General features: G+C 41.1%; 1 protein-coding gene across 1 annotated transcript in view; it reads left to right on the top strand.

The window, feature by feature from the left end:
- The window catches only part of nhsb (Nance-Horan syndrome b (congenital cataracts and dental anomalies)), a 45,104-nt gene extending 33,148 nt beyond the window's left edge, over positions 1-11,956 (top strand). Inside the window, exons 2-13 of the mRNA XM_026320197.1 lie at positions 4,404-4,556; positions 4,647-4,783; positions 5,135-5,182; positions 5,338-5,382; positions 5,524-5,568; positions 5,867-5,929; positions 6,186-6,378; positions 6,557-6,688; positions 7,024-7,176; positions 7,533-10,697; positions 10,954-11,077; positions 11,269-11,956. Of these exons, the coding sequence (XP_026175982.1) occupies positions 4,404-4,556; positions 4,647-4,783; positions 5,135-5,182; positions 5,338-5,382; positions 5,524-5,568; positions 5,867-5,929; positions 6,186-6,378; positions 6,557-6,688; positions 7,024-7,176; positions 7,533-10,697; positions 10,954-11,077; positions 11,269-11,902 (4,892 nt within the window). The 3' untranslated portion in view covers positions 11,903-11,956. The remainder of the gene's footprint in view (positions 1-4,403; positions 4,557-4,646; positions 4,784-5,134; positions 5,183-5,337; positions 5,383-5,523; positions 5,569-5,866; positions 5,930-6,185; positions 6,379-6,556; positions 6,689-7,023; positions 7,177-7,532; positions 10,698-10,953; positions 11,078-11,268) is intronic.
- Positions 11,957-12,204: the final 248 nt, after the last annotated feature.

Raw genomic sequence — 12,204 nt, 5'->3', positions numbered from 1 at the left:
AGCTAAAATGTTTTGTCAACTAACCAAATTTTAATATCCAATTAAATCTATTTTTAAGTAAAATTTGAAAAAAATTGTTTCAAATTTTATGAGATTATTTTACAGTTGTCTCAGTTTTTCCAACTGAAAACTGAATCAAGAACTTTTGGTCGACCAAGAAACATTTAAAAATGTCAAAATGCATTCTGGGAAGTTGTTGAGCTGTGAGTGCCATGAGGTTTTTTGTTTGTTTTTTTTTCCCTTAACACTATTTTGTGCCAATTTATTGACCAAACAAATTATACATTTATCTAGAAAATTTGTTAATTAAATCAATCATGAAAATTACTGTATACCTATAGAATTCATATAGCTTAAATGAAAAGTTACAAATTTGATGTACATGACACACAAAGTGTAGAATAATGTCACTGGAACAATGTTAATGCTAGTTGGGGTCTGTATGTTAAATGTGCCAATGTACAAATGGATATCTAACTTAAGAGAAAAGATAACTTGAAAAATCCTGACAAGCTTTAATTAGGAAGTTAATGTAAAACTTATAAACTGTGACAAACTGCTGATGACTATATAAAGAATGAAAATTACTACAGCTGATGAGATGAGGTGGTGCATGGTGTGACTGCTCTGCCATTGCAGACTCACTAACAATGCATGGTTTTTCCTCAGCAGAACTGGGCAGCTAGTGTTTCTTATGTAACAGCTGTCTACTATGACAAGACTCTGCAGCTACTGCCATAGGGAGTGTGCTGCCTGACCCAGATACAACCTAATATATTCTCTATTAATGACTTACATTCACTCACATCTGGACCAGACAGAGAGAGCAAGAGGGGTAGAATCAGAATCATATAGCTATACCACAAAAAAACAGCAATATTAAAGCAACTGCATACAGAGAGGCTCTGTTTTACACTATAGTGTGTCCACTATGTTTAACAAAAGACCTGAATCTATTAGGTTGTCTGCTACTGACCCTCATACCATAATCTGTGATTGTAGTGTTCATGGTATAAGAAAAATATTGGAACATTTTATTTACTGTTAGGGTTTATTATGGTTTCTGACCTCTGCCTACTTATGTTTCCTCATCTTGCTTTAGGTTTGCTGCTCTCAGAAAACATAAAACCTATTTCAGCCAAGTCTTCAAGGTGTGTTTAAAAAACATCCCCTATGCAGATGACACAAATTGGACCCATTAGCCAGATAAGGATGAAGGTGTCGTAAACACACCTATACTTTCTACATTTAGTCAATAAGTCATCAACTGTGCATTGCACATTTAAAACCTGCACTGACATTGACAGTTGTTAGCTGAGATGGTTCTAGAGTAGAAACATCCATGTAACTCCTGTTAAATTGCTCCTTGCTCCTGTCTTACACCATGGTCAAAATTTATATAACGTGCATTTGCTGCAAATAAGATTTGGAAATATGTCTTCCTATGCAATGATACTGGCGAAGTTTTTTTTACATTTGTGTATCTATGGTCAGGTTGATCCTGCCTTTAAACCTCAATGCTGATTATCAGAGACCACAAAAATATGTAACAAAATTATTTCTTTACTTAATCATCCATCCCCCTGTCCTTTCTCATTTCAGTCATGTCACTGAGCTATTCTGCTGATGTCACTTCTTTTTGAAGTACTTACTACAACATTTTGTTCAGCCTTCTTAAACATCTTTTTGTTTTATTAAAGACAGAGACAGAAGTTTCTTAGTCTAGCAAACTATTATTAAAGAGAATCTGAAAACATATGTTCATTAGTGCTAACCCTTTTATTCAAATAGCCTCACTAACACTTAGCTTTCCTATGGCCACATCACTGTTTTGAGTTCTTGGAAATGACCTAATGATCACTTTCTCTATTAAACATAGCTGTGATTTCTACAATGCACTTTCACCACATGACCATGGTCATTTGCAATTATTTTCTGACCACATCTCCTGCAAAGTTAAGAAATGAAAATCTGCTCACAACATTATTTAAGGTTCAGTGAATTGTTACCAGCTGAAAACATATCAGTCTCTGCAGTAATCTCTCTTAAGTATTTTCTCACTTAAATCCACACTCAGCACTTCTTTTTAAAGCAGGCATTGTACAATGACATATAAAATACAGTAGCAGGGAAACCTCTGCTGAGTAATGCAGTCCTAACAAAACCACAATTTTAAGATTTTGATGACAGAAGGTCTTCACAGCAGCAGCAAGAGAGCAGGAAGAACGGAGAACAAAATAGGAAGTAACATAAGGGACGACAACTGTAAAGATAAGGGAAAACAAGTGGTCTGGCAGGTGGTAAACCCACAATAGCAAATCCAGTAATTTAACTGTCACAACCACATAGGCAATATTAGTGTTCCCATATTTTACTTCTCTATCCTATTTTCATTGTCAACAGTAAATACTACTCATATTCAGAAAACTCAACATGTTTTTTTTTTTCATGTTTTGTTGTCAGTTTAATGCCCAAATGCCCAAAATAACGCCCAAAGTGATCCATGTCATTATGTCTTAATTCATGTCAAATTTCATTCAACTTGACTCAAAATCTTTGATCCTGTTTTTCTACTACTATTTTTACTATAAACCACTTCATCTGCCTAGTGAGTTTGTACAGCTGCAGTGTTCAGACTGTATGCTAAAATCATTATCTTCACTATCTAACTGTTTATTTAGTGTAAATAGGCTAGCCCTCTATATTTCTTTAACCTTTCAGTTTTTTTTTTTTTTTAGCCAAATGCTGCTGATGTGAGCTCGCTGATTTAATTGCAGGGAATTACAAGCCTTGATGAGCAATGAAAGGTTGCCTGGCTACTGATGCAGTGTGGCTTTCAAGAACACAACTGCATTTTGAATTCCAAGTTAAAAGAGGAGAAATAGGATTCATAACAAAAGCTAAAGGGCCCCTGAGAACAAGTAAGAGAGGTGATCACAGTTCTTCTCTTTTTTTCCGTCTCCTTGTCCTAAAATCAATTGTTTTAAGTTTTTGAAATGAAAGTTGGATGTTTTCACTTGGACATCATTAGTGGAAGGAGGGGCTTTGTGTTTTTGCAAAACTTAGTAAAAATTGTGGCAATAATGGAAATAGACATAGAGGACAGACACGTTTACAGTTGTCTGCTGGCATATGAGAGTTGCTGTGGAGAGGTGGGTTTAGCTGCCATCTGCTGGTATACCATAACCTTGTCTCGTTCTATTACACAACACAGAAACACAGAGGATTGTGAAATCCTTGTCATCAAAGTTTTCCCTATTTGTGTATGTAAACTATGTAAATGTTTGATATGATATTCACAAATATCCTAACTCAAGCACCTAATCTTGGGGTTGAGGTTAAAGATACACCAGGCTATGTTATGTTCCCTTCATTGGTTAAAAATCTCACACATATTTTTGAGTTTGGAACAAAATCAGCTTACACACTGACAAAAAGTCCAATGGGGATATTCAAATGCATGTATTAAATGTCCACTTGTACCAACTTTTCCCAGCACCATAGGTCCAGAAAATCCATTTTATCTTCTTGCTTTCCACGTAGCAAGCCCTTCAGCACTTCACTTAAACACTCTTTCATAATGTCTTCATCTGAAAAGTTTTTTTATGTTTGCCAAGTATCCCTGCTACTCTAAGTGAAGCCTCCTTTTCACATTTTCACTCTGTCCTTGTTTTTACAATTACTCTCCAGGAAACTTGATATACCATCTTCAACTAGTTCAGTTTTGTCATTCTTACTTCTGTCCTCTAAAAGTTTTTCCCAACATTCTTAGTGACTTAGTGGCATTTTACATTACCACTCTTTGTTATGGCCTTTGTTTTACTGCAAATCAGACACATTGGTCTTGTGCAAAATATATGCATATTTCTCAGTCCATTCATCTTTGAACTCAAGGTTTTCTCTGTTGACCTTTTGTTTCTTTGCATTGGCAAGTTTTAAACATGCCCTTTTTATTAAAATCTCAGCTCGAACATCTATCTGACAACTGCAGTGACAAACGGGCTACTGAATGATAACAGACGATGAGACTGCTGATATTGATGTGAAATTAAAATGCAGTCCTGGTCCGGATGGGGTAGAAGTTTGTTCCAGGTCCAGACTATACTGTAATTCAGTCTGGATACAGACTGGAGTCCCACTATTGAGTATGTCTGATCTATTGTTTCAAATTGTGATCAGCAAGGGTTGGCTCAAACACGCAACTATCAACTAGGCATACTATCAATAGGTTTAAAACAGATCCATAGTGGTAGACTCTGTGTTCTGGTCAAAATACAGCATACGAAATATGAAAAATAATACAGAAACACCATAATTTGCACACTATCTTTGATGTTTTGTATTTCATCTGTCATTATAGAGAAAATATTTTAAATGTTTTTTTCTCTCCTATCTTGTTTTAGCTGTGTCAAACCTGGATATAGAGAGCAAGCTGTCAGTTCACTATCAGGCTCCATGGCACCAGCAATACAACTTGTTTCATCCATGTACCCGGCCGCCATGTCTGGAGGAGCTGCACAGAAATGCTCAGCTCAGTCTCAGAGCCCTGCACCGAGGTAAGTGGAGCTGATCCAGTTGGCACAACTGCATTATGTTTATGCATAACACATGGAATAAGAGTTTTCAAATGTTTTTGGGTTTCACAGACGAACAACAGCACCAGCGGTCTACAAGTCGGGAGAGAAACAGAGTGACCATCTCTATCTCAGTGGCGCCTCCTATGCCCACCTTCCCCTCACCACACACCATCCGCCGACAACAGAGGTGTCGCCTGGCACGAGCGGTAAGGTCAACAAACTGTGCACGAGTTATAATATGATACCTCTCACAATCAAGCAATCAGCAGGTAGGTATCCATGAATAGTTTGCTGACATTAATTGGCAGTAAAAAATTAACGCCAGTGATTTTTCTTTTTGGTTATTCTCCACAAATCCCTTATACAGACTAAAACCAACAATGAATTGTGGGTAATCACTGTAATGTCTGTGAAACTAGAATCTGGACACTGTCATTTGCATGACGTGTGAGACAGTGGGGAACACATAAAAGTTGTACTTACTGACACCTTTGACTCTTATTAAATATACCCTACAAGACACTAACATCATATCTCATTCTGATATTGCCATGTAGCAAGAGAGAGCAGAGAGGGAGCGTGAGTTAGACTATCAACCCAGGAAGGTAAAACTGAACTTTCAGTGTCTTACATCTCATCTGCTTTATTTTGTGGCTGTATCGTTACCTGCTGTATATACTGTATCGGTGTGCAGTATATGCATCTTTTTAATCACACTAAATGTGCCTTTGTTTTTTTTGCTGTTCTGATTCTCCTGAAGGAGAGGACTGTGAGAGAAACCGAGATCCAGACCATACACAGAAAAGTAAGAAAATTCACATGGTGATTGCATATGCAGAAAATAATCTATAATTTGACTAGTGAAGCACTTTTTACTAGAACTGTACCTGTGTTTGCACATTCACCAGTATTTTTTGTATATATGCATATGATCCTACTGCCACAGGAGAAGCCAGGGAGAGAAGCAGATGTTCAGACGATCCAAAGAAAGGTAAGAAACACGCTTGAAAAATAAAGTATTAACTAATACTTAATACTAGACATATACTGACAAATATTTGAACTCAGTTTCTCCTTAATGTTGTTGTTATAAGGAAAAATAAGTTATGGTAAGATTCTTAATAGGTTTCCACAAAAAAAGTTTTAGTTTTTAGTTTTGGTCTATAAGTCTGTTTCATTCATTCCTCACCTTTTGATTTTCCTTTTTCTTTATTTGAAAACTGTTTAACCTTTTGAATTAGTCACATCATGTCATTTTGTTTTTCTTTTGTTGTATTTTATGTTCATAGTTTGAGTGCTTTTACTCACTTCACCCTGTTGAAGGTTGTATCTTCATTCCATGGAACAGAAAGGTATCAAGCATGTGTATCACATTAGTTGTTCAGATCTTATTTATTCATTAATACTCTGCACTGCCTTTGGTTTTTACTATTACATATCCACTGATGCTAGAGAAGTGGCAAAATTCTGACAATTTCATGTTACACATCACCTTTTAAAATGATTATTTTTAGTCTGTCTAAAGCAATGTTTTGAAATTACAGTAACGTATCAGCACCTACCATACAGTAATGTATAATGTCACTGTCGACTGTCTGTTTCTTCCAGGCTACCTCGACAGGAGAAGGTGAAGGTGGTGAGGTCCCGGGAGGTCACAGAGCCAAGGCCTCAGCCCCCAGTGCCTCCTCGACCCAAGATAAACAGATGAACTGGTCCAAGGAAAACCACCCACCATCAGATCAGAAGATAAATGCTGATTCTCATGCCATCTCCTCCTGCATCATCCCTATTAACGTCACAGGTAAATAAAGAATAGAAATATTAGGAAAGAACGTGAAAAAACAGCAACTGTTTCCAAATCAGGAATCAAACCAAGATTGCACGAAAACATGGAATGGACCTTATAAGAATGAGCAACAGAATGTTAACATTATTAAAGCCTACTATAATAATTGCCTGTGGTTTCTACATTATTACAGGAGTTGGGTTTGACAGGGAAGCAAGCGCTCGATGCTCTCTAGTCCATTCCCAGTCAGTTCTTCAGAGGAGAAGGAAGCTGAGAAGAAGGAAAACTATCACAGGAATACCCAAGAGAGTACAACAGGACATGGGTATGTTATAGGACACATGCTCATTGATGGAAATTCTAGAAATACTTTATTGTTTAGGCCTAAATTTTAGTAATCATTGCTATGAATATTTGACCTATATATAATTGCCATGGGGACAAGCTAAATGAGCTGCAAATACCACATTGGATTGTTTTCTGCAACAAAGTCATACATGTATGACTGTATGTATGTATGTGTTTTCTGAACATCAGAAAGGGTCGAACTGACTCACTCCAGTTAAGCCAGTGTGTAAAATGGTACAATAGCATGAGGAAATAGCCAAAACTACAAAAAGGTTTCCAGTCAATCAACATGCTTTCTCTCTTTGCATTTAGACTCTGATGAATCACCTGTAGCAAGAGAGCGCACAGTGATCGTCCATGCCAACCCACACCAACTCTCTCTCTGTCAGGAAGATCTCTCAATCAGTGGTCGCCTACATCACACTCGTGACTCTGGCTGCCAGACAGATGATTTCCTTATAGCATGTATGTTTCTGAGAATAGACCAGTATGGGTCTTTATTGCAGTTTCTTTATTGTTTCAGGCTCCCATATTTGTATTAAGCGCGATGGATAGAAGTTTTCTTAAGTCATCCTTTCTATCATTGAAATGACTGTTGGGCATTTGTAGTTACTGACATAAATTTCTGTAGGATTTTCAGAAAGCTGCCAGTAAGAAATTTGAACTCAACTATCATTCGAAGACTAATATTGTCATCAAAATTCTATACTTTCATCGTTAAATAAGACCCAGAACTATTTGTTTATTTATGGTAATTGTGTAGTTATGAATTTAAAATGTCTTCTTCTGTTGCACACTGTCTTCTGTCTTTCCCTCTTCAGGTACAGCTGCTCCTTCCAGAAGGCGTATCAGAGCTCAGCGTGGCCATCAAGGAATCCCTGCCTCTTTGTCCCATTCAACAGGCAACATTTCTTCTCTGGGTGACCAGTCAGACTCCACATACACCAGTGCTGCAGCCCATGGTGGACGCTTGCGCTCTCGTAGCCTTCCTCGAGAGGGTGGACGTCTGATGGACAGTGATGAGGATGATGATGACAATTATGATGATGATGATGAAGATGAGGAGTTGTCACCCTATGAAGCAGAGGACTTCATTCCACCTGGTCCTAGTCCAAGAATGAAGATGATGATGATGAAGGATGAAGAAGAGAGCACAGATGACCAGGCAGTTCCTGAGCCACTTCAACTTGGAAGCTTAAAAAGGTTGCAGCGATCTGGGGAAAGGGACAGAGGGGGTGGAGGAGGAGGGAGCCCAGAGCATAGCTGGATGGAGAGAGGGCGTTCTCGTTTGCCCCGCAAGGCTGATATGGGCAGCTGTGAGATCTCATCAAGTTCAGATACTTTCAGCAGCCCTATTCACTCAGTGTCTACAACAGGAGTCCTAAGCAGCCATGTGGACCACAAGGAGGACCACCAATCATCAAGTGGGAACTGGAGTGGTTCCAGCTCTACCTGCCCCTCTCAGACATCTGAAACCATCCCCCCACCCTCCTCTCCACCACTGACAGGCTCATCTCATTGTGACTCAGAGCTCTCACTCAACACTGTGCCCAATGCCATTGATGAGGGATTCTCCCTGGATCCCTCATACCACTCTGACCTAAGACCCCAGGGCCAGGGCCACAGGTCAAGCTCGTTCACATCCTCAGCCACAGACCAGCTAGATGATGCAGGGGTCAGTACAGCCAGTGAGGGAGAGTGGGCATATCCTCCAGACCAAGACCAGACTGATCCAGACCAAGACCCTGACCAGACCCAAAATGCAGGCCAGAGCCATGGTCTAGCCCAGGATTACAGCTCCACACAAGGTCTAGAAGCCCAAACCTGTTTCAGTGACAACAAGACCAGCATCACTGATAGAGATTCTGGCTCTCATTATCAGTCTGATACAGAGCGTTTCTACTCCTCTTCTGTGCATTGTGGGGAATGTAATCTGAGTTACAGAGGATACATGTATAACTATGCAGACCCAGGATCTGACTGTAGTCAATCCAACACTGTGGCACCACCACTATCCCATGGGGTTTATCCTCAGCCCTTAGCTGAATTCAGAGGAGGTACTATGACCCTGGGGAGGACCTGTCGTCCACTGAGGAAACTGAAAGTCAAACCTCCACCACCCAAACGGACCTCCTCACTGAAGGAGTCCAGTAGTAGTGTTGACGTTGGAACAGACACACAGGCAGATCAGGATCAACCAAAGACAGTTAGTGAACAAGATCATACCTTGTCTTCCACAGATATGAAGCTGGAACTAGAGCTAGAGCTTGAAAGTGCTCCAGAACCATTACAGACATCTTGTCTAGTGTCAGAGCCTTTGGGAACTTGGGGAATGGGACTGAGCGAGACAGTGGACATAGTAGAACCTGTGTCGTTCAGCTCAGCAGATACACACTCATTTAAGGATGAAGGTGCTGTACAATCTGACTATGCAGACCTGTGGCTTCACAATACTGAGTTGAAGTCCAACAATGGTGAATACACATCTATGTCCAACTCAAGCACAGCCACAGGTACTACTGTCATGGAGTGTATCAAGTCACCAGACAGCTCTTCCTCTTCTAATGAAACACAAACTCAAGCCAATGCCCAGACTTCAGACACCAGGCCAACCAGTCCACCTCTCCCACCTGGAGAATTTAAACTTGGGTCACCTGAGAAACTGGCTGGCCTGGCCTCACCATCAAGTGGCTATTCCAGCCAATCAGAGACTCCAACATCAACTTTGCCCACATCTTCGGCAGCGTTCTTCCCTGCACCTCTGTCCCCCTCAAGTGGCAAGAGAAAGCCAAAAGTCCCTGAGAGGAAGTCTTCCCTCTCTTCCTTGCAGCACTTCCCCAGAGATGGAGCTTCCATTTCCACTACCTATAAGAGAGATCCAGACTTCCCACCTCCACCTTCTCAACTTGATCTCAATGTCCTTCATGGTGGCTATGTAAGACACACGCTATCCCACCGGACACACTACATGCACACACTCCACCATAGTAAACACAGAGTTGCAAATGTATTATCCACTGGAACAAAGTTGCTAGCCTCTGAGGCATCAAATACTAACCCGCCACCAAATTCAAACTCTGCTTCAACAATTCCAACTCCATCTGGTCTTCGTTCAGTACAACTCCATTCTGTTAGCCAATCTACAGATAATGCTGCCACGACAGACCAGGAAACAGCAACTGGACCAGAGACCGTTACAAGACCCAAATGTCCTCCATGTGGTTCTGTTCTTCCTCCACCACCTATTAACACCAGGCCGCTCCCTCCTCGCAGACCACCTCCAAGACCCCCAGCTCAAGACCATAACTTCTCCCCAGAACACTTGCAACCACCTGCCCCTGGGCGCCACCCTGATGGGCCTCCATCCTACGAAAGTCTGTTACTAAGACAGGACCGTTATGGACCTGGAACCTTCTGGGCTATGACAGCCTTCCGAACCCGGATGGACCCATCATCGGAACTCTCTGAGGACAGCTCACCTGTGCATCGGCCTGTGCCACGGGCTCCACATCCTTCGCCTGTGGATCTACACACTCATATCCATTCACACACAGAGTTCAGAGGACTTACACACTCAACTCATGCACACCCTGAGTTTAGAGTTTTGGGGGAGCGCTCATTCTCCCAGGACGATGATGAAGATGATGAGGAGGATGAAGAAGAAGAAGAGCAGGAGAAAGAGTTGCCAAGGACTGCATGTTCTAGAGGAGGCGGGCGATCTGACCACCCCCCACCCCCAGCATATGAGTTTGCTGGAGGATCCCACTCAGACTCAGGGCCCTGGGCTAGTCCACTCAAAGTGCCTGGTACCACAACAGAGACATTGCATCCTTACCTAATCAGCGATTTAAGGAAAGGAGGGCAGGAAGAGCAGGAAGAAGAAGACGAAATGACATCAGGTGCTACCAGAAGTGCCCATCAACAGCAGACACAGGAGAGCAAAGATGACTCCACCACTCCTGACACAGAAGATTACTTCAGTAAAGGTAAGCTTTTAAACTAAATTCAATTGGCAGAAACAGACTACCATAATGTTATACACTGTTATGTAAAGATTATAGAAAACGATACAGTAACATCCTGCTATTTATTTACATAAAATGGGTTAAGGCACTGCTTCATTGGATCAGTAATCTTTAACTATAAACTGAAAGCATGGTTTAAAGGATGGTTATTTCATCGATCGTATACTAAATGATCAGACAACCAGATGACATGTGATAGGGGCATTATGTGCTGCAGATTCAACGCCCAGTGATAATTCACTCTCCCCTCTGACGGATGACTCAAAAGTGGATGATGACATTATAATCACATCGCCCAACAAGACACGTACAACTGAGGACCTGTTTGCCATGATACACAGGTGCTGTAAATTTGGCAATTTGGTCTATTTTCTCCTTACAATATCTATGTATTAGATACCTATACTGTATTTTAGTGATGATCCAGTTATTTCAATCTCTTTTTTATCTTTTTATGTTATTTTGTCTAACTCTATGAATCCACTGTGTAAATTATGACTAACTGGGACCATTATATGATTGCCTCATTCAGATCCAAAAGAAAAGTCCTGGGCCGTAAAGATTCAGGAGACTTAAATGTGAAGTCTCGTCTCGGCCCCACAGCACCAGTGGCCCCTGGCAATGTCTCTACCGTCATTATCCCACCAGCCCCTCCTCTCAATATCCAAGCCACCTTAGCCACTGTTGCTGGGGCACAACGAGCTCCTGTGCCAATCTACCGCAGCGCCAAGAAATCCACCACATCCAACGAAGAGTTTAAACTCTTGCTGCTGAAGAAAGGTAGCAGGTCTGATTCCAGCTACCGCATGTCAGCTACAGAGATTCTGAAGAGCCCAATCACCCCTAAAGTCCCAGGGGAGTCCCTTCAAGATGGACCCATCAGACAGGCTGAGGAGCCAATCTCTACACTTCAAGAGCCCCCCATTTCTGGCCTGGATCCAATCCAAATACCAGGTCTTTTCCCCAGGGCCAACTCTGAGAGTTTCACACCGAAAACCCTGCCTATGTCAGCTGCCTCTCGTCAGGGACGCTCTCGTATCCCCCCTGTAGCCAACAGCAGTCGCTACAGTACACGTAGCCGCCTCTACACCGCCCCAATGCAAGCCATTTCTGAAGGGGAGACAGAGAATTCAGATGGGAGCCCCCATGATGACAGATCATCCTAAAACCACCTGACGAGGAATGTCCTCTATTCTTAGCACTGTCCTTCAAATAAAATCGGTCCCTTCTACTTTTCTAATCTTGGTCAGGTGTGTCATCAAGATGGTGTAATTCTTGTGATACACAAAATCTGACTGTGGCTAAAATTTCCCCAGTTTTAATAGTGTTGAGAGATACTGAATCAATAATAATAATTATTAAAACTTTGAGGATATTACTAAATACTGTATTATCAAAAGAATAGTTCCCTCATGGTTAAAAACAACAAGACTTAAGACTTATTTTGATCAAATTGTCTTTTTTAAAA

This window comes from Mastacembelus armatus, chromosome 3 (assembly GCF_900324485.2).
Source record: "Mastacembelus armatus chromosome 3, fMasArm1.2, whole genome shotgun sequence".
Taxonomy (NCBI): Eukaryota; Metazoa; Chordata; class Actinopteri; order Synbranchiformes; family Mastacembelidae; genus Mastacembelus; species Mastacembelus armatus.
The sequence above is the reverse complement of the archived record's forward strand: the minus strand, read 5'-3'. Positions and strand labels throughout refer to the sequence as shown.